Source organism: Pseudochaenichthys georgianus, chromosome 7 (genome assembly GCF_902827115.2).
Source record: "Pseudochaenichthys georgianus chromosome 7, fPseGeo1.2, whole genome shotgun sequence".
In the NCBI taxonomy this organism is placed as follows: Eukaryota; Metazoa; Chordata; class Actinopteri; order Perciformes; family Channichthyidae; genus Pseudochaenichthys; species Pseudochaenichthys georgianus.
Window position 1 is genome coordinate 43,984,591 of NC_047509.1, and position 22,776 is coordinate 44,007,366.

Here is a 22,776-nt window from a genome sequence, read left to right on the forward strand (position 1 = left end):
GCTGTGGTCCTGGATCATCGGTCCTGGATGGATATCCTCGTGGATTCATCTTCTTATTATACACACATGCATTTCCAAACATCTGGACTACCTATGTTGCAAATGTATTATCTTTTCAATTTACACACGGCATCTATTGCACATCTGTCCGTCCTGGGAGAGGGATCCCTCCTCTGTTGCTCTCCCTGAGGTTTCTCCCATGTTCCCTTTAAACTGGGTTTTCTCCGGAAGTTTTTCCTTGTACGATGTGAGGGTCTTAGGACGGAGGGTGTCGTATTGTCATACTGATATTCTGTACACACTGTGAAGACCACTGAGACAAATGTAACATTTGTGATATTGGGCTATATAAATAGCCCAATAGATTGATTGATTGAACTTAGACTAAAGTGAACTATCTAAACACTCAAGAGTCCTTTACCTCACTGAGCTGTAGTATCAGCCTCTCAGTCTGACTGGAGAGGACTTTCCCTCCACATCATTGTAGAAACATCTTCTTATATCCGTTAGAGCAGCTAGCACCAGATGCCAATAACAACAGCGGCCCTTCTCTCTCTCCCTCGCTCACTCGCACTTTGGCTGTGAGCTGCGGGCGCCAGATAAGCCAACATCCCCCATTTTCATCACTTACAGCGCCCATCGTACAGGGCAAATGAAACGTGTAACCGGGGTGAAAAGGGTGTTACATTTACTTAATTATGAATGTTGTTACATCAAGGCCGAAAATTAGGATGAACCCCAACGGTCAAAAATGTGTTTTTCCCTCCCAGAACTGTCAGCGCAGCGCCTCCACAGATCTGGCGCCCTAGGCGAATATCTAGCGAGTGCTACGGGCCGACCCTGAGTTCATATGCAACTCGCAAATATCTTTCTCTCTCTCTCTCTCTTCTCTCTCCTCTCTCCTCCCTTCTCTCTCTTCTCTCTCTCAATGTTGGTACGCAAATGCGCCTTTTTTCAAATTACCCGGTGCTCTTTTTTTGGCGGAGGTGTGCATGTGCACCTGCGCACCAGTTATGTGCAGCCCAGGTTATTATGCATGTCTTAAGAAATGGTGCTGGATTGCAGTGATACTGACTCTCTGTTCATGAGGACAACCTTCCCTCCTCTCACATAACTGTGTAAGGAGCCCTTTGTTTTTCAGATTGGAAAATATACCCATCTAAACTTCAGAAAGTTTTAGATGGGACTGAAATGTGTTGGTATGAGAATTGGTATAATACACTATTTGTGATAATTCATATCAATACAATTATTTAAAATTAAAATAACGCACTAAAAAGGCATTTAAGATTCTTCCATAAGGTCAGCAGTAATCTCTTACTGCCAGAACAATCAACGTACGCATGTAGATTCCAAAAAGCAACATTTTTTTAAAACCTAGAAAATGTAATATACACATAGATGATAAATATAAATATGTAAATAAGAATAAAAGCAAGTAAACACACACACTGGTTGACAGTTCTCACCTCTGGTCGACGAAGACGAACTTCCCGTCGATGGCGTGTCGGGACACGTACTCGGTGGGCTTCACACGGATGTCGGCCAGGCTGGGCTGGGGGACGATGTGGGGGTGCAGCCGGCCGATGGCCACCAGGCAGCTCAGGTTGCAGCCCTCATTGTCGGGCTCGTTGTCCTCGTCCAGACCCATCTTGGTGGGGGGCCAGCTCTTCAGGTAGCCCGTGCTGTGGATGGTGCAGAAGCTCTTACGATCGGCTGCAATGAGAGGGGGGGGGGCAAAGACAGGGTTAGAGTTAAACAGGAAGTGGAATCAGAGTTTAAAGACCATTCAGAATTATTAAACTGCCTCTGATTGGCTAGGCACATTTGGAAACAGTTCATATATTATAATATTTAGAGGGTAACTGGTCCATATAATAAAAAAGACACACTTTATCTTGGTTCCTTGTAAGAATGATTTGTTTTCTAAATCATGTTATAAAAGTTCAACAAAAGATGAAATATTCTTCACCAAATGAAAAGGTATTGTATCGCTATGGAGGGGTTTATACGTGACTGAAACACAGCGTCATGAAATATTCAGCTAACACTAAAAGATTGAACATGAATGGTGACGCACTCTGGGCTGCGTGACTGTGCTTGAATGGCCTATATGCTGAGTCAATGCTGGGGTCGGGGAGAGTAAGCTAAGCAGCAGCTAGATAGAGTGCATGCTTCCCCTGATCGGTACCCACTGCAGAGCAGAGCACACTTCACGTGTTGCTGTGAATAAGCAGGAAGATCTTTGTTTCAAAAGCCTTTGCACCTCTTTAAATCTGCACAGCACTCCACTTCAATACGGTATGTGTTGTATTGTATTTGGTAAGTACACCAGCTTTGGGATGAACTCCCCTCGAAACAGGAAATGCCGTAACTTTCCGTAACAATGGTTCCAAATCACCATCTCTTGGACAAAAAAGAATAACTCAAATAAAACTCAAAAAATCTTTAAATGGCGTTTCATTTTCTGTACTTCTTCTTTTTGTTTTTCAATCAGATGTTTATAAGCAGCTTAGTTTTTGAAAAGAGTCTGAAAATATACAAGACTTTACAATCAAATGCACACGTTTACCGTTTTCCAGATTCAACACGGGTATTCTCGGGCTTGATAAGCCACTCCCCCTCCACACTGTTGGAGGGCTTGATAAGCCACTCCCCCTCCACACTGTTGGAGGGCTTGATAAGCCACTCCCCCTCCACACTCATTGATTTTGAACAGCACTTAATGAGGCAGACCCTCCACGCAAACGGAGGGGGGTATGGGCAGAGGGTTTGGAATTGGGCCTAAAGAACCGGACTCCCCGCTCCACTTCCCAGTACTTCCACTTCCCAGTACTTCCACTTCCCAGTAGTTCCACTTCCCAGTACTTCCACTTCCCAGTACTTCCACGGTGGGGCCCTTTGTATGTGGATTGAAAGCAACACTGACCATCTCTTTGTGTGTTAGTATTTTGAATTCATGCTAACATCCCATTTTCAATCTGATCCATCCTCTCATGGTGAACGGTTGCAGGTTCCTTTCGTAACCATGTTGACGTGTTTGAACATCAGCACATCAGTGTCTGAAAGAGGGTTTCAAACTGAGGTATATGTAGTGCTTGTATTCTTACTTAGTAACAGCACAGCAACTTGAAAGACTAGTATGTCTACTGTTACTCAAGTAGAGGATCGGAGTCCTCTATCCACCTCTGCTCCTGAGCAAGAATCCAGATGTTCCATTGCTCTGTGGGATGGGTTCAGGGAGCGTTAAATGAGTATGTAATAAATGCGCTTTAGGCCGCGTTGTGTAATGGAGATGGTGTCTTGCTAACTGAAGTGTGATTCCTGGTCCTAAGAAGGATGTGCCGCCAGGACAGCTTTGATCTCATAAGGAGAGAAACAGAAGGCAGAGTGTCCTGGACTGGAGACCCTGATGTGAAGACGCACAGCGCTTGGGGTATGCAGCTTTACATGTCATCACGTTCTAGAGAACACGCTGTACCTTTCTTCTTGGAGCAGGTGGAGGGAAAGTCTTTGTCCTCCACTTTGACAGAAGGCCTGTTGCACTTCATCCTGCAGAAGAACGAGCGCCTGGCTCCAGAGCAGAGCCTGGAGGGGCCGGGGGGGGTGTCCGTCTTCACCGGGAGCCCAGCTACACACACACACACACACACACACACACACACACACACACACACACACACACACACACCTTTAAAACGATGTGTTTGTTGTCCTTCTTTGGTATTATAACGTGTGTGTATTCTAATAATGTCCCACCAGCATGAAACTCCTGTAGTTAAATATAATGTTGTATTGTTATTCAGTGTCTTTTTTTAATGTATTCAATGATGCCCAGCTCAACCTTTCCGCATGTATCGATCCAGAGATTTGTTGTAATAGTTTGTTCCATTATCTAACCTTTAAAACGATACCAGCCATTGTCTGTAGTTGTACTTATGTTGCACCATTATTGCATTGCATCCTTGTAAAAGCTGTTTTGTTCAATATTTGAATCAGACTTCTCTCTTTTTTGTAAATTCTTGGTGGAAGTGGAAGCTGATAAATCTCAGCAGCAAATCAGATCAACTCAAGGCAACCCATAAGCTCTGCTTTCATAAAATGAGTCTACACTAAAAGGGTATTTGAATGAAAAATGTAAATGCCTTATGATCCTTATATCATTGCTTTAAATCACAGAGAAATGTACATAACACTGGGCTGTGTATTCGGAACATATGGTGATACGATCGCTCCAAGAGAATGGAATGGGAGGGATGCACCCCTCTTTAATGGTCACATGCAGAGCACACAGTGACATGTGTTCTCTGCTTCTAACCCATCCTAGTACCAGGAGTCTAGCACTGGGAGCAGTGGGCAGCTATTGCACAGCGCCCGGGGAGCAATGGGAGTGAGGGGGGATGTCCGGTGCCTTGCTCAAGGGCACCACGGTGGCAGCGGCCGCAGATGAAAGGTATTTATTTAACAGTAGTGTGGTTAAACCACTAAGTCCGACAACGCCACCCCAGGAATTTCACCCTGGGAAATATGACACGGTTTAAGTCACTGGGACACACAGGTTCGGTTACTCATGGAACAAGAGAAGTGTTTCAATTGTCAAAAATAGAACAGTTTATTTTGTACAATAGTAAAAATACAATTTAAAAACAGTCACACAGGGCTAGATCCAAAGGGGAAAACAAACAATGGCAGTTGCCAAGATACATGTAGTGATTCAATATGTTGTGCTGTATTTCAATACTATAAGCAAGGCGACGTATTGCATTTTTTGTAATCTATCTGTTGTAAGTAGCACTATACCATGACCAAGTTCTGATTGACTTTCAGTTGTGACTCAGCTTTCTCCATTCTAAAGTCTGATAGAAATCCGGATACAAAAATTGACAATGAACGATGACTGAACATAACAGCATAACAGTACACAGAACTGTGTTAGCGTGTACAAAAAAGAAAGTGTCTTACATACACACAAAAAGTGTGTGTGTGTGTGTGTGTGTGTGTGTGTGTGTGTGTGTGTGTGTGTGTGTGTGTGTGTGTGTGTGTGTGTGTGTGTGTGTGTGTGTGTGTGTGGTCTAGCATTACTAGACCACACACAAATTGGAGGTCCCCATAAGGGGGATCATTCATTTTAGGGTGAAGTCTTGGTTAGGATTAGGGTTAGGGTTAGGGTAAGGTTAAGGGTTAGGGTTAGGGTTAGGCATGTGTTGGTTAAGGTTAGGATAAGTCTCCAGGAAATGCATGTAAGTCAATGTAATGTCCCCTGAAGTGATGTATACATGGTATGTGTGTGTGTGTGTGTGTGTGTGTGTGTGTGTGTGTGTGTGTGTGTGTGTGTGTGTGTGTGTGTGTGTGTGTGTGTGTGGGAGGTACAGTGTGTAGGTGGTAGTGTGTGTGTGTGTGTGTGTGTGTGTGTGTGTGTGTGTGTGTGTGTGTGTGTGTGTGTGTGTGTGTGTGTGTGTGTGTGTGTGTGTGTTGTGTGTGTGTGTGTGTGTGTGTGGGAGGTACAGTGTGTAGGTGGTAGTGTGTGTGTGTGTGTGTGTGTGTGTGTGTGTGTGTGTGTGTGTGTGTGTGTGTGTGTGTTGGTGGTAGTGTGTGTGTGGTACAGTGTGTAGGGGTGTGTGTGTGTGTGTGTGTGTGTGTGTGTGTGTGTGTGTGTGTGTGTGTGTGTGTGTGTGTGTGTGTGTGTGTGTGTGTGTGTGTGTGTGGTACAGTGTGTAGGTGTGTGTGGTACAGTGTGTAGGTGTGTGGGTACAGTGTGTAGGTGTGTGTGGTACAGGCGTAGATGCGGCGGACAGACGGTCTCAGTTGGTTTGGTGTCCTTACTTTTAATACTTGTAAATACAACTTTTGGCCCGTAATTTCAATTCCCCATTTCAGCGACCAGAGAGAGGGGGGGGGATATATCCAGTCTCTGATTGTGTTACGTTATTATGAGAGTGCTCTCATATTTTTAATTGTATATATTTATATACATATATTTGTGTGTGTGTCCGCATCTGTAGCCTGTTATTGTCTCATTATACCGCACTCTCAATGAATTCAAAGTAAATATGTGGGGGAACAATGTTCAGCTGATCTAACAGAGATTATAAAATACAGCGCTATGACAAAACACCCGACAGCTGATGCAGCTGTTTCCAGTAATAATGAACGGACGTCGCTTTAAAATGACCGCTCAGAGGAGAGGAGTTCTCATTTCTTTAAACTTCTGCTGCTTCCCCTCCTCTCTCCTCGGTTCCCCTCCTCGGTCCTCCGCTCGCATCTCCTGTGGGCGGGACTAAGTCTCGAGAAGGGGAGTCGAGGAGGGGACATTTAAGAATTTAGAAGCCTCTTATGCAAGTGGTGCAGTGACGCGTCCTAAAACCCGGAAATAAGCTGCGCTCGCATTCCCTCGACACAGAGCAGTGGGATTTCTCCAGAGGATTTTGGAAAATAGCTGGAAATAAGGTCTGTGGGAAACGAACCTGGTAGGTAAATGCACATCAGAGGGCCTAGGTATAAAAGTCACGGCTCGCCACCACTGGAAACAAAAATACACAACCGAAAATAATACATGTAATATGCTCGTCTCTTGTCCTGGGTGGCAGATTACGTCACTTCCGCCGCCTAAAACCCAGGAGGGGATCTAGCCGCTGCTGCACTAGCTAACGCTACTTTAGCAAAACAAACGCTATTTTTTTGTGCAAAAGGTGCAGCAGGCTTCAAACACGTTCCCCTCCACTGGTTTCAATCAAGCACTACATTCGATGTTTTCCAACCAAATACGTTGAACTTACACTTCCCCATATTTGTTTGTAAATAGATTCGAAGATACCTGAGTTTCTGACTGCCGCTAGCTTGGTTGCTAGGTTACTAGCTGGGTGTTCTCCGATAAGGGGCCGGGGGAAACAAAGTTAGTGATTATTGGTTCCATGTTGATTTAATTCAATACAAATTATTGGGGGGAACTGAAAGGCTTTTACCGGACTGGTTTCTTTGCAGCCCGGACATTTCCCCCAAAACACATTTCGACGCGATCGCAACACAGAAGTACCTTTCAAATCCCATCATTTTTAAGACCCACTAAATCATATTTAAGACCCTTCTTATTTTTTTGGTCATATTTAAGACCTTTTTAAGCCCTTAAATTCAGATAATATCAAATGTAAGACCCCGCGGGAACCCTGTTAATAAATGATGGCTGGACCTATGTTAAAGGAAGTGTTAGTCCTCTTGTATGTTCACGGCCCCACAGGAGGTGACGTGTTCGGACTCTTACTTTTAGCATCGATGAGCCGTTCTCGGGGGGCGGTGTCTGAAGAGGACAGCTGCTCTTTGACCTTGGCGATGTCCTTCGGGTGAAGGTAGTCAAACAGACTCTGACCTATCAGGTCATTCTGCAGAGAGAAGGTCACATGTGAGAGACAGCAGGAACAGAGGGAACTAAGTGAGAGGTGAACATAAACAATACAGGCCATCAATTATTCTTCCATTACCGTGCATGTTTTTTTTCGGAAACTGCAAGGCAATTTAAATCTTCAATCTAAAATTAACTGTGAGACAGAATGTCCAACTGAAGCCAGGAAATGGTGATGATGTGCTGCTGGGATTTAATTATGTATACTGAGGACATTCTGCTGATTTGTGATAAACGTTTTGAATTCTTCCAAATGGTCAACACGATGAAATCATGAGTGTGAGTGGCTGACAGAAGGATATACAACGTTCACAATCTGAAACAGACTATAGGTAGCTCATCGCGGAGAGGCTGGGATAAAGGATAATACATAACAATAAACAGCAGCACGTTAACGTGAGTCAGCGTACCTGGCTGTAGTTGAGGATCTTGAAGACGGACTCAGAAACAAAGAGGATCTTCCCGCGGTCACAGCCAACCACGAACAGGAACCCATCAGCCGCCTGGTTCCGAACACAGAGCACTGGGGTCAGTGTGGGGAGTCTCACAGATACGTCTTCCTTGTTCAACAAAGTCCCTCCTAACTCTTTGTCGTCTTCCCACGGCACACCCACATACTCAGCGCTCTGTTGCTCATCCCACAAATGCTTGTTCCTCACAAAAGTGGCAGAATTGGAAAGGTAAGGAAACAGGCTTTCCAACGGTATAAGATGTATTGCCAAAAAGCATTGTTACGATATAGAAATTATCTACCAAACACAAATTGCCTTAAACGTAGTATACATAATGTGTATTTGTATTTCCACAAGTTGCACACTATTTGAATGTATCGTCACCAAGAACACATTTACCCAGAATCAAACCTCATTTCTGATTTAAAAAGGAACAACAGTTGAAATGATTTTACAAAATGAATTCCAGAAGACCACAGATGATATCCACTTGAATATAACCCAACGCCTAATGAACGTGATCAGATTATCGTCTCATGGAAAACTGTAGTATACGAGCAAACATGTTCTTTCTCTGGGACAAACATCAAATAAACCTTTATCCTTTGAAACAGGTCAAATTAGAGCAGAACATTATTATGTATGATATTAACATAATAAATACGTTGATGTTTTGAATACCATAAACAGAACAATGAGTTGCAGTTAATGATGAAACTGAATAACAGAGGGTTTGACTCACCCTTAATATCAGGTGCTTCAGCTCGTCGTCCGACAGGAAGGAGGGCTTGTAGTTGGCCTCTGTGTACGGGTTGGCTGCCCCTGCACCAGGACACACACAGGTCATTATCTTACACACTCTTGGAACAAGTTCTCCTCCCAGTCCTTCGTGTTCTTAGATGCTCAAAGACGCTCTTTCAGTGTCATTCAAAAGAAGTTGTATTATTATATAGTGCCTCCTAACAAGCCTGTCCTGGTCAATTAATGATACAAAACAAGTGTTATATATATATATAAATAACATTGTATAGTACAATTACAAATGTTTGGTACATTATAGAGTTATGTGCATTCAAACATTTTTCTTACTTTACACTTTATTTATTTACAATCTGTTATTGTTACCGGCTCCTTCAATACATCCACTTACATTCAAGGTTCTTTTGTTACTTCCATGGTGAGCACATTAGTTTCATATTGTGTTCATAAAGTGTGCTTCCCTTTGTCTAAGATGAACCGGATATAGACGTGTCCCTGCTGCCGTAATGCCTCCCTTTCAGACTCACGCACTTCTGATCACTCCACTGTGAAATGTCCCCCTCACCCCCCCACTCCACTCAGCTGTGCCAGAGCCGCACTCCACTCAGCTGTGCCAGAGCCGCACGTATCAATGACCTGCACGTCTTACTGCACGTGCTGTGCCTCCTGTGAGAGGCAGAATGTCTGTGCAGATGTTTCAGCTTGCCAACACAGTGAAGCTGTACACATGTTGCTACAGCAGCATGTTATAACAAAGGCATTGCACATCATTTGAAGAAAAACAAAACAGAATATAAACATCTCAAAATAGAAAATAAAACAGAACTATAAAAAGACAAATGTATACAAGTTGACTGTAAAAGATAAAGATCTGTCTGACAAACACTATTAAGGGCCAAACTACACCTAACACAATGTTAAAGTAGGATATGATGTAGGTGTGCATGGAAGAGTATATCAACTAAATATGAATGTAACATGTACAGTGTGAAGAAGGTGCATGTGAAGGTGTATGTCCAGTACAGAGAAGAGAAACTGGAGCAGTGCGCTCTCTGCTGTACAGACGTGTGTCGATAGTGTGTTTCAGGGTCCGCTAACCTCTGAGGGTCTTCATGTGCTGGACGGCCATGCGCAGCACCGTCAGCTTGTCCAGTTTGCGGGACATGGCGTTGCAGGTGGGCACCAGAGAGGCCAGCTCGTCGATGAAGCTGTTCATCTTGTCCCTGCGCCGCTTCTCGATCTGACTGTGAGCCTCTCTGTGGGGAGAAGCAGAGCGGGTTAGAACACACAACTCATCTGACCGCCATGCATGCAAAGAAATACACTTTGGTTGATGTCACCTTCAGTATGGAAGACAGAATCCTTAAAGTGCACAGCCCCCAGTCTAATCTAACATATATATGAGATGCAGCTCAGAACGGAGCGTCCTCTACAGATGAAATGTCTCTCTGTGGAGTGCGTCCTCCAGGACTGGACACATCTCTCTGGTTCTGTAGCTGCTAATAAAGGGACTTCTCTCCACAGAGGGAGCTTGTCCTTAGCCGCTCGGTATGCTCTTACACCCTCAGCCCCACATTATGCTCAGATCTATACATTTCAACGTATAACGTTTCTTATTATCACCGTGCACAAAGCTCCCTCTGTTCCAATCAGACAGAGACATTTAACTCATGTAAGAAAGACTAGAAGGCAGGGGGGTGAGGGAGGACTGGGAGGGTGTATACCTGGCATTCTTAATCCGGCCCTGCTGGTCACTGCGAAGACAGACAGAGAAGTGTTTGAGAGGAATGAAGGTCACAGCTTGAGATTGATGAATGAGGAGCAGGTATTTGAATACACAGGGATGATGAACAGAGGGTGAGAGTTAATATTCTATTCTTATGATCGCTCTGCTTCCAGGGTTGCAATCACGAAAACGCATTTCCTTTAGCTCGAGTGATATCTAGTGGTTTGCCAAGGCTTCTGCTAACAAAGCATTACCATGATGTGAGGTGAACGTCACCGGCTCCAGAACAAGTTGGGTTACACGCGTGTTCCAGGTCTCACCGAGCAGACCCTCCCGCACACACATGTTAACTTGATGAGGGACGGTTGTACGTGCCTACTGTCACCAGGGGTTACTGTTGCTGGACAGACTGTAACTGTTTAGCTTGATAAGGGCGGATTGAATTCGAGCTGCTTTAGTTTCAAATCTAAGCAAAGACCTTTAAAGTGTGTGAGTATCTGAGATTAGATCCATGGGAAGGAAGGCCCACTCTTGCCCCTTTCACACCAGCGCCTTTTCAGCTCCGGCTCGGAGCTGGAGCCTGAAAAGCGCCGGGTTTTCCAGTTCACACCGGAGCGGCGCCGGCTCTTAGCTCCGGAATCCGCTTCCTTTCCAGCTCCAAAAAATTGTCGGTCCAGAGGCAAGAGCTTTGGAGCTAAGAGGCGACGTCGCTTACGTCTCTCTTACGTCGAGGCGTGCAGGAAACTAAACCCACCTCCCATGGGTCGACTGTCATGCCTGCCTACAAGCAGTAGTGCCTATAAACACACTTTATAAAGTCAGGCAGCACTAACCAGGCTGCGTGTGGTTCTGTTTATTTGTGCCTTACTTTGACCATCCGTTCACTGTTATCGATCATTGTGGAGAGAGGCAGACGTGTTGTTTTGTATTATTGCAGCTATCGGATGCAAGTAGTCAGTTTAGCTTCGGTTGCTATGCCAACATCACCCGTTTTATACCAGAGAAACTTTCATAACAGCGTTGTGATACAAACAGTGTCAATTCAGACTGACACACATTCACTTAGGCTAAGGGGAACTGGGGATATGCATCAGCTGCTTGTGTGAGTCGGACAGTGAATACTTTAGAGCGGCCGCTGCAGTGCGAGCTAACCGGGAGCTAACGGGAGAATAAACTCCGTGGAAGAGCAGCACTGCAGCGGTCGGTAAATGCTGCAGAAACACATTAATAAACAATGAACCACGGCACTTTGGAGAAAAGTATCAGGTTGGAGAAGTCGTTATTCAATTTATTCTGGCTTTGTGTGATTAAAAGCAACACGATCATCGACCCGACGCAGTTGTTGTTGTTGTGAGCTGCCGTTGGGTGGCAAATCAGCGATGTAAACGGTGACGTCATGACGCAGCAAGGGCAGCTCTGGGGCGCCAGTGGGCGGTGTGCACAGAGCGGGAGCTGAAAAGGGAAACCGGAGCTGAACCAGAAAAGCTCCCGCTCGGAGCTAGAAACTGAAAAGCGCTGGTGTGAAAGCCGCATCTGTCACAGTGCAGAGCGCTAAGTCCGTGCACCTGCACTGTTTAGCAGGGACAGGATATGGAACTACAGATGTCAACATTGGGTCATTGTCATAAATCAAGACAGAGTTGAATATGTAGTCTTTAAATACACAAAAGGAAACAGGTCCAATGAAAGCTGCTGGCAGTGAACGCTTCAGTTATTTTGACCACGTTTCTTAAAAAGGGAACATTACTTTCTGTATTCTCTCCTGTCAAAAAGTACTTTTTAAAAGAAAGAGTCATTCTTTCCATGCTGTGAGCACCCTTAACCAAATGAACCAACACTATCAGTGTGTCGGTGCCATCAGACGTCTTAAGAGTCAGGGAAAACATCAAAGCAAAACCACCCGCTTGCACACGTATCACTGGAGGTAGTGCACTTGTTTGTGTGATTTGGGTGGACCAAGCCTTAAAGGGTGGACCAGCCCTTAAAGGGTGGACCAAGCCTTAAAGGGTGGACCAAGCCTTAAAGGGGGGACCAAGCCTTAAAGGGGGGACCAAGCCTTAAAGGGTGGACCAAGCCTTAAAGGGTGGACCAAGCCTTAAAGGGGGGACCAAGCCTTAAAGGGTGGACCAGCCCTTAAAGGGGGGACCAGCCCTTAAAGGGGGGACCAGCCCTTAAAGGGGGGACCAGCCCTTAAAGGGGGGGTTAGCCGGTTCAAAGCAGAAACCGGATCATTCCAGCAGCAGACCAAGTAAGCACAGCAATACTGACAATTAAAGCTCCCTCCTCATCATCACAGGCATGGTGGCGGCTGCTTACCCTCCCAGCTTGTCTTTGTCCGGGTCCATGTCACTGAAGAGGGAAGACAGGAGGTTACATTTCAATAAGAACATCACAGACCTTCAGAAGAACCACAGGACTTCAGTTTCATGCATGCAGCATTAGCACGCTCGTTCTTCAGTTGATTACAAATGTCATATTGCAAAATCAACAGTGGGTCCTACATGTCTCAGATCTTATCAATTCAAATGGAGTCATGTTTGAACTTACTCAAAGGAGAAGCCATCAATTCTGAAAGGAGAAACACATGTATGAATCAGGGTGCATCTTTTTACAATATGTAAACAAAGAACTGATTGACATTGTACACATCATTTTATTTATTTATATTTATTGACTTTTCCTTCTCTCCTCCCTGCCTTCTTTCATTTTTCCCATTCATGGTTTTTTTGTTTTTATACTTACTTTAAGTTTTTGATATTTGTAATAATAATGTGCGCCTACTTCCTTATTCCTTTAACATGTGTTCAATATGCAAGTCTTTTCCCTCACTTCCTCTGCACTGTACCTCTGCTGTTGTGATGTGTGCCTACTTCCTTATTCCTTTAACATGTGTTCAATATGCAAGTCTTTTCCCTCACTTCCTCTGCACTGTACCTCTGCTGTTGTGATGTGTGCCTACTTCCTTATTCCTTTAACATGTGTTCAATATGCAAGTCTTTTCCCTCACTTCCTCTGCACTGTACCTCTGCTGTTGTGATGTGTGCCTACTTCCTTATTCCTTTAACATGTGTTCAATATGCAAGTCTTTTCCCTCACTTCCTCTGCACTAACCCTCTGCTGTTGTGATCATGCAAATGTTCCTGATTCATCATCTTTCCTTGTTTCCTCTGTGCTTCCTTCTCTCCTCTGGGGACTCACTGGTAGTCTGTGGTGCTGCCCTTCCTCTTGCGGGTGTAGTCCATGCCGGGCGTGCTGATGGAGCTGGAGATGATGTCGGTGGAGCCGGGCGACATGAAGTCAGTCATTGTAGACGAGATGTCCATCCTCTGGTCTGCCATCAGGTCATCTGCACAGAGAACCCACACTGGGCTGTTCAGCCTGACCCCTCTCTGTGGAGCTCGTCAGAGAGGCTTGGGCTACCTGGTTCTGCAATGACTGATCAGTGTAATCTTGTGTTTCCGCGCAAAACATTTAGGTTCTTTGTAAAATACGCTCTTTAAATGTGGTTTAAATGGCCCCGGAACATCCATTGTGCCGGCTAGATGTCAACAGACTATACAGTGAGGACTGTTTCCATGGAGAACTCAAATGCATGACAATAGAACCAAATGTAAACAACACAGAAAGAATATGTGTAAGCACTAAGTGAGTATCCAGCGGGCCTGTGTACTGTGACCCATGTTTGTTCACATGTGTAGTGAGCTGCCAACCCATGACAAAGGCATGTGGAGGAATAGTCTCGTCACTAACTGCAGCGCTGCTGACTGTCGTGCTCCAAACATCAAATCAAAGTTCAAAGCGGTCTCCATGGAAACATCCACAGGTGTGTTTCAGACACTTCATTATGACGGCTCAAAGACATTGAGGCTGTTAGTAGTCTGTGTTAAAGGAACGTTAATATGAAGTCAGTCTCACCACAGATGTTCATCACAGCCTCTGTGTTGAAATCATCTCCTTCCATCCACTCTCGGGCCCTCAACTGTGAACAGATGACATGTAATGAAGTGTCCTTCACAGCAGGAGTCATTTTAAAAACATCAACAAGTGCACAAACTTATATGTCAGTGTGGAGGCAGACAGGAAGACGCTGCCTCTGTCGGTCATGTCTTTAAGAGGATGATATCACACCGTATCTGTTCCACGACAGACTCACTCAGAGTCGTGTGTATTATGGCTCAACAATTCAATTCAATATGAACTAGTCTAGTACAATATCCACATCTCAGCCAAGGTACATATCTTTGTCAAAATGCAAGTTAAGAATATATTAAAATCTTGCACAGATCTTTGCCAAACAATAGACATTGTGATCATTTGGTGCAATTCCCTCATTTCCAAGCAAAGCGTTTCAATGACCTGAACGGACCGCATGCTGTGCAGTTACGCTTCTTTAGAAGACAGCTACTGAACGCACTATGAGTTCACTGAGGCTCGTCTTCACCGAGCTGCCTAATCATCGAGTTACTTTACTTCAGAGGAACTTGACCATGCGCTCGGGTTGCATAGTTCTCTAAAGGTCTGTTCCAGGAAGTGACCGAGAAGTGTGCTCTGAGTAACAAAGTAGCAGTGTCCGTGTGCCGACACCCCCTGCTGGACAGTTCTCCATCCTGGGCCAACATGTGGAGTTAGACCACAAGCATCTGTCATCAGGCGTGCATAGTATGCTCACTAAGCTGGTGTGCTTGGTGCAACTGCATTGCATAGTACTGAGTACTGATTACAGTTCATTAGCACCAGACGGCACAGGGCTACATGCTGAGCCTCAGATATGTAAATGTGTAGTAAGCTGAATCCATCATGTTCCGTCCCCGTGACCACACACAGCTTTTCATTTCCCTACGCATTGTCTTTTACTTCAGGAGGTAAATGTTCACTTTCACAAACACAATGTCATCAGTTAAAACACTCACAATAACCACTAGAACACAATGCTACAGTGACTATTCTGAAACCTCAGATTCAATGAACAACAGTGTAATCGTGCCAGATATCATCTCTTTTTAGAAATTGGATTTATTGGGATAAACCCCTTGAGATCTCGTTTTCAAGGGGGTCCCGAAATCATGATATGACCCTGTAGCCGAGCGAATGTGAGCAGACCAATAGCATGCATTCTTCTCGCAGGCTGTTGTCACATGAGTCAGCCCCCCCCCCACTGTGAAACATGAGTGGATCAGGCTGCACACGAGCTGCTTCAGTTACCTGGATGTGAAACTGGAAGGGGCCGGGGCTCGCCTGGATCAGCGGGGTCTGCTCTCAGTCTGCTCTGATTCAGCCTGACCTAGTTTCATCCGGTTTGATGTGGTCGCTGTGCCCCGATATCATTTGATCCTCAAACAGCTGGTGCAACCCATCTACCCCTGGAGAGAGGCAGGGAATCAGTCAGGTGCAAAGCACATCTCAAATTAAATATGGAATAAAAAAATGCCTTAATTCTAACGAATAATTCTGGGTTAACTGGATTCTACTTGAAGAGCCATTGTAAATTAAATTATGAAAGCTACAAGATGTGTTCTATTCTCCATTTTAACTTGCATGCAAAGCTAAATTTGCAGGGTGTCCATTCTTCCATTAAGCACTCGGAAGCACTACTAGTACTGCTGTCCGTAGTGATGAGTAGTACTAGTGGTAGAGTAACTCACACACCCGTAATACTATAATGGCAAAAGAACCCCTAATCGGAAACATTGTTTAAATACATTGTAAGTGACTTTATAAGCTATGGCTGAAGCTTAGAGCAACTACACTAAAGATATTTCCTTTCCGCTCATCTTTTTATTTGTAACGATTGCTACGACGCTCTAACAGCACCTCAACTGTTCTGCGGACCTGTGAGCCGTCTCCGGATTACTTCTAGGCCGAAGCTAAACGTATTTCCAATTCAAGATATGCTGTTAAGCTTACCTAATTGTTTGTATTTTAAAACACTATGCTTTCACTATTAAAAACAGAAGAGAGGATTAAGGAGAAACCTCAGGAGGAGGAGCGGCTGGTCTGAAGAGAGGACACGTATCGGAGGGTGGATGGTTCGATACCCCGCCCTGTGGACAGCATGTCTAACTCCTACATTGCCCCTGATGGCACAGTCAACAGCCTGTGCATGCATGTGTCCCTGGTGAGGAGGTGGCACCTCGTAAGGCTGCCTCTGCCCCAGTGTTCAGCTGACTTCTGTTGGAAGAGCAATGTCAGTGTTCGTAAATAAATGTGTATAAGGTCCATTTACAGTTTGGCTAAATGCTTTCACGTGGGTCAGTGGACTGTGAACTGGGACTCTGACAGCATCCAGCTTCCACGCAGGTTCAACTGCAGCTCTTAGCTGAACTCTTTGATTGAGAAATAATGAAAATACAATAAACGCTAGTCTTCACATGTGATGGAGTTCTGAACATGCTGGTTCCATCTGTGCAGCGATGGGCCGGGCACAGCTCAGTGGTTAGAACGGGCGGCTGTCTGCAGATTCTGCTGCTAGGAAGCCGGTTTGAATCCTGGGCCAGCCCAACATGTCAGGCAATGTCCTCCCCTCTGTCTCCCCCTTTCTGCACTAAAGCATACAGGCAATGTCCTCCCCTCTGTCTCCCCCTTTCTACACTAAAGCATACAGGCAATGTCCTCCCCTCTGTCTCCCCCTTTCTGCACTAAAGCATACAGGCAATGTCCTCCCCTCTGTCTCCCCCTTTCTGCACTAAAGCATACAGGCAATGTCCTCCCCTCTGTCTCCCCCTTTCTGCACTAAAGCATACAGGCAATGTCCTCCCCTCTGTCTCCCCCTTTCTGCACTAAAACATACAGGCAATGTCCTCCCCTCTGTCTCCCCCTTTCTGCACTAAAGCATACAGGCAATGTCCTCCCCTCTGTCTCCCCCTTTCTGCACTAAAGCATACAGGCAATGTCCTCCCCTCTGTCTCCCCCCTTTCTACACTAAAGCATACAGGCAATGTCCTCCCCTCTGTCTCCCCCTTTCTGCACTAAAGCATACAGGCAATGTCCTCCCCTCTGTCTCCCCCTTTCTGCACTAAAACATACAGGCAATGTCCTCCCCTCTGTCTCCCCTTTCTGCACTAAAGCATACAGGCAATGTCCTCCCCTCTGTCTCCCCCTTTCTGCACTAAAGCATACAGGCAATGTCCTCCCCTCTGTCTCCCCCTTTCTGCACTAAAGCATACAATACAAAGGCACTCTCTGGCCCAAAAGACCTTGTACATGGAGCACAGAATGCAGAGGTAAAGAAGCACAGTGAGCAGCTCAGCTCTTGGTCAGGACAGCTCGCTGAGCCACACCGGGACAAAGCTCTGGGCTGGGGGGAAACCACTATGTCATGATTGAACAATGAAACGAACTGGTGCTGGAGTGGAATCTGGGTCAGCCAGTCTCTATGGTCTCAAAACCAGCCAGCCTCAATTTCCATCCTCCACCTACTTGCACTTCATCAGTGAGTCAGCATGCAGCTCTGTTCCTGCTCCACACCCACTCAGCCAGGACACATCCAGGCTAACCATCACACACACCTCCACCCCGACCAACATTAGAAGAAAAAGGGGGGGTGATGTTATACATTTGATAAACTGTTACTTTTTATAATGTTGGCAAATGAATAACAAACATAGCTGTGTTGAGAAAAGCTCGCTTTTTGACTGAACAACTAGGATTTTCAATGCTGCATCTCTTAAAACACCAGCTTACTTACGCAGCAACCACTGTAAGTTATATTCTTGTTTAATTAGACTTTAATTAGACTTCTCTGTTTCATTTATTCTACTTTATAATTGTTCTGTAGTTATTGTAGCTAAAACGGCGCTTTTGAGAGATTTTAAATCTCAGATCTGCTCAAGTGAACATGTTACACAGGACTCAGTGGGAACTCAACCCTGCATTACAATATAGGCAGGGCCACTCTGCTGTCGCCCATCAGCTGTAGAGAGGTAACTAATTAGAGGGGCGTGGCTGTGAGAACTCAGCAATCAGGCGTCCATTTTAGGTAGCTCTTTCCTGGAGCGTCAGACAGCCGAAGACATTGGAGTCCTGCGGGAATCTCTAAGACTGACAAAGACATTGGAGTCCTGCGGGAGTCACGAGGGAGGCAAAGAGGAGGCAAATCCTACTCTGACTGAGCTAAGTATCGCTGGTGTCTTATTTTCTTTTATTTAGTTTTCTAGCCCCTCCTGCTATAATCATGTGTATTTTCTCCATTCCTGTTCATGTGTCTTCTCGCAATTATCACTGGCCCCGTGTATCTCCTAATCGCTATAACCGGCCTGCTCTCGTCTATCCCACGTGCTCCACTGAGATCCAGCACCTAGTTTCAGGCGGCCTGTGGAACTGCCAGTCAGCTGTTCCTAAGGCTGACTTCATCTCTGGCTCCGCCTCCCTGCAGACCCTGGATTTCCTTGCTCTCACTGAGACGTGGATTACTCCATCCAACACATCCACCCCAGCAGCTCTCTCCACAGCATACTCCTTCTCCCATACACCCAGACCCACTGGCAGAGGAGGTGGCACTGGTCTCCTGCTCTCTCCCAAATGGAGCTGTTCCCTCTTCAAGCTACCTAACTTCGCTCCTTCCACCTTTGAATTCCATGCCGTCACAGTAACCCATCCTATACAATTAACCATTGTTGTTCTCTACCGTCCACCAGGCGCCTTGGGGGACTTCTTGGAGGAGTTACCGTACTTTTCGGACTATAAAGCGCACCTGCATATAAGCCGCAGCAGCTAAATTGTCCGTCTGTCTTGCTCTCGTTCTGTCTCTCGGTTCCACTTTTACTTTGGCGCGCTACCTGTCTCACTCTTTTTCCGGCCTCCAGCTTTTCCTGCTGGAGCCCGCCGCTTAGAGGTGGCGGGCGCGGACCGGTCCTAGAGCCCATAGAGTTAAAGGTGGTTAATTTTACCTGTAAAATCCATAGATTTAGGAGGTTCCCTAGTGGCCGTTAGCTGTACAAAGAAAATGGGGGAAAAAAGTCGCGGTTTATAGTCCGAAAAGTACGGTAGATAATCTCCTCTCACACATCCCTGAAACTGGCCCTCCCGCTGTACTTCTCGGAGACTTCAACCTCCAGACAGGCAAGATAGACGAACTAACATCTCTGTTAACCGCCTTTGCTTTCTCACTGTCTCCGTCCCACCAACTCATAAAGCTGGCAGTGTCCTTGATCTCATATTCTCAAGGAACTGCACTACTTCTAACCTCTCTGTAAACCCGCTCCACACATCCGATCACTTCTTCATTTCATTCTCTCTACCCCTTTCCAAACATAACAAACTAATCTCTTCTCATCCTGCACTTGTCCGCCGTAACCTCCGTTCCCTCTCCCCCTCTACCTTTGCCTCATCGGTGCTCTCAGCCCTCCCTTCCTCTGACTCGTTCCAACTCCTGCCTCCAAACTCTGCTGCAGAAACTCTCCTCTCTACTCTCTCATCCTCTCTGGACTCTCTCTGTCCTCTCACATCTCGGCAGGCTCGTCAGTCCCCTCCTGCTCCCTGGCTAAATGACGCACTGCGTGCTAATAGAACCATCCTTCGGGCAGCAGAGCGGAAACGGTGGAAATCCAAACACCATGACGACCTCCTAACCTATCAGGCTCTCCTCTCCTCTTTCTCTGCTTCGATCTCTCAGGCAAAAAGCACTTTCTTTCAAGATAAGATCCAATCTTCCTATTCCAATCCCAAAAAACTATTTTCCATCTTCTCCACCCTCTTGGACCCCCCCAAAGCCCCTCCCCCTCCTCACTTCTGTCAATCGACTTTGTTAACCACTTTGAAAAAAGGTTGATGATATTCGCTCTTCTTTTTCTGACTCACCTTTACTCACCGCTGGGTCACCAGACCCTCCTTCCACCCGCACACTGACCTCCTTTTCCCCTCTCGCTCCAAGTGAGGTTCTTACCCTCATTACCTCTGCCCGCCCTACCACCTGTCCTCTGGACCCTATCCCTTCAAACCTCCTTCAGACTATCGCTCCTGATATTCTACCGTTTCTCACCCATTTCATCAACACTTCTCTAACTTCTGGTCACTTTCCAAACAGTCTCAAGGAGGCAAGAGTAAACCCTCTCCTGAAGAAACCCACTCTCGACCCGTCTGATATTATAAACTACAGGCCTGTCTCTCTCCTCCCGTTCCTGTCTAAAACACTTGAACGCGCTGTCTTTAAACAACTCTCCTGTTATCTCCATCAGAACAACCTTCTGGATCCGCACCAGTCTGGTTTCAAGGCAGGTCACTCCACAGAAACTGCTCTCCTTGCTGTCACTGAGGAACTGCACACGGCTAAAGCAGCCTCCCTCTCCTCTGTCATCATCCTGTTGGACCTGTCTGCTGCATTCGACACGGTGAACCATCAGATCCTCCTTCGCACTCTCTAAGAACTTGGCGTTTCAGGCTCTGCACTTTCCCTCCTCACCTCAGAGACCGTACCTCCAGGGTGACTTGGAGAGGGTCCGAGTCCGACCCTTGTCAATTAACTACAGGGGTCCCTCAGGGCTCTGTTCTTGGTCCCCTCCTCTTCTCCCTGTACACAAACTCACTCGGATCTGTCATTAGCCCGCATGGTTTTTCATACCACTGCTACGCTGACGACACCCAATTAATTCTGTCCTCTCCCCGCTCAGAGACCCAGGTCGTCGCACGCATCTCTGCTTGTCTAGCTGACATCTCTCAGTGGATGTCTGCTCATCACCTCAAGCTCAACAAGACTGAAGTGCTTTTCCTTCCGGGAAAAGATTGTCCCTCTCTTGACCTGACTATCAAAATCGGCACCTCTGTTTTTTCCCCGAGTCAGACTGCAAGGAATCTGGGTGTGACCCTAGATAACAACCTGTCCTTCACTGCAAACATCGCTGCTACAACCCGTTGCTGCAGATACACGCTTTACAACATCAGGAGGATACGTCCCCAGCTGACCCAGAAAGCCACGCAGGTTCTGGTCCAGGCTCTCGTCATCTCACGCCTAGACTACTGCAACTCCCTCCTGGCTGGTCTACCTGCATGTGCCATCCGACCTCTGCAGCTCATCCAGAATGCAGCGGCTCGTCTGGTCTTCAACCTTCCTAAATGTTCCCACACCACGCCGCTCCTCTGCTCCCTTCACTGGCTTCCAGTAACTGCTAGAATCCACTTCAAGACACTGGTACTTAGGGCTGTGGCTGTGTACACTAATCTCACGATACGATACGATGCACGATATTCAGCCAACGATACGATATATATCACGATATTCAGCCAACGATACGATTCGATACGATTCGATATAATTCGATACACTTATATCATTTTCTGAAAGATTTTAAAGGGACAGTGTGATTTTGGTGACATCTTGTGAGTGTTCCATTGACTTGGATTGAATTAATTCAACTGAAAACTGAAAGCATCAATTATACAATATATGGCTCTGACAGAGCGTCTCCAGCTTGCAAATGCTGGACAAAATGAATCAAAAGATGTGGTGAGAAAATTAGTTTCATTTATTGAAACAGTGCAAACTGTAGCTGTAAAGTGCAGTATCACGATAGACAATGGAGAATTAAAAGGTGCAGCAGGTGGCGGAACACGGGGGATTTGAATGAGACTTGTTAGAAATTAAAATCAATGTTTTGATGGCATAAAGTACCATAAACATACCGTCAGTTTAAATGCTGTTTTATACTGAAACCCAGAAGTTGTCGTGCACAACCAGTTGTTGAGCTTTTATTCTGAAAATCCTTCATCTCCGGTTAGCATTTAGCATGTGGCTAATATACAATTTCCTATAGAGGTGAATTTAGTAGCGATATGACACGGAGTGTTGCACACCGAAACCTACTGATTTCAACACTACAACTATAGACGTCGAGATATTATTATTGCTGAATATTAAATGAAGGTACAGTTTATTTGAATACGTTTGTTTACAGACGTGGGTAGCATGAGACAACATTCGGAACTACCGGAAATGATACCAGCCGTGAGGTATTTTTGGAGTATTGATTACAGCGTTTTAAATGTATTAAATGAAAAGTCATGAAAGAGATAAGGAGGAGAAAAGGCGTGTTTAGTTATATATTTAATGTGCAATGTCTGAATCCTCTGTAATGCGCAACAACGAACATTGGAGACGTGGAGGGCCGATCCCCAGCAGCGCCAACCGGCCCACAGGGAGGATTCAGCAGAGGATATTTAACAGCTGGAAAGGTGGAGCTCGCTCTCTTCCCTTCGCTCAGGAGAGCCAGAACACAGCTGTTTTTCTGACTGAATCATCTTCTGCTTGTAACATTACTGCGCTTTTTATTAATTAAAGTATACATTTGAACATTCTCAGAGACTCAATTAGTCTCCTTTTTAAAGCTTCTCTCCTGGACGCGAGTATAACGAACACAGTTATCAGACTTAATGTATCGATACCCGCGGCTGAAATATCGATACTTTCTCGGAAAACTAAATATCGATATATATCGCAAGATCGATTAAATTGC

General features: G+C 45.6%; 1 protein-coding gene across 1 annotated transcript in view; it reads right to left on the reverse strand.

Moving 5' to 3' along the window:
- bmal1a (basic helix-loop-helix ARNT like 1a) overlaps nucleotides 1-22,776 on the reverse strand; it is a 47,407-nt gene that overhangs the window by 15,370 nt on the left and 9,261 nt on the right. Inside the window, exons 2-13 of the mRNA XM_071203861.1 lie at nucleotides 15,536-15,693; nucleotides 14,249-14,312; nucleotides 13,532-13,679; nucleotides 12,881-12,901; nucleotides 12,650-12,682; nucleotides 10,332-10,361; nucleotides 9,706-9,863; nucleotides 8,591-8,670; nucleotides 7,807-7,899; nucleotides 7,259-7,376; nucleotides 3,482-3,631; nucleotides 1,470-1,716 (exon numbers count right to left, since the gene is read on the reverse strand). Of these exons, the coding sequence (XP_071059962.1) occupies nucleotides 1,470-1,716; nucleotides 3,482-3,631; nucleotides 7,259-7,376; nucleotides 7,807-7,899; nucleotides 8,591-8,670; nucleotides 9,706-9,863; nucleotides 10,332-10,361; nucleotides 12,650-12,682; nucleotides 12,881-12,901; nucleotides 13,532-13,679; nucleotides 14,249-14,294 (1,124 nt within the window). The 5' untranslated portion in view covers nucleotides 14,295-14,312; nucleotides 15,536-15,693. The remainder of the gene's footprint in view (nucleotides 1-1,469; nucleotides 1,717-3,481; nucleotides 3,632-7,258; nucleotides 7,377-7,806; nucleotides 7,900-8,590; nucleotides 8,671-9,705; nucleotides 9,864-10,331; nucleotides 10,362-12,649; nucleotides 12,683-12,880; nucleotides 12,902-13,531; nucleotides 13,680-14,248; nucleotides 14,313-15,535; nucleotides 15,694-22,776) is intronic.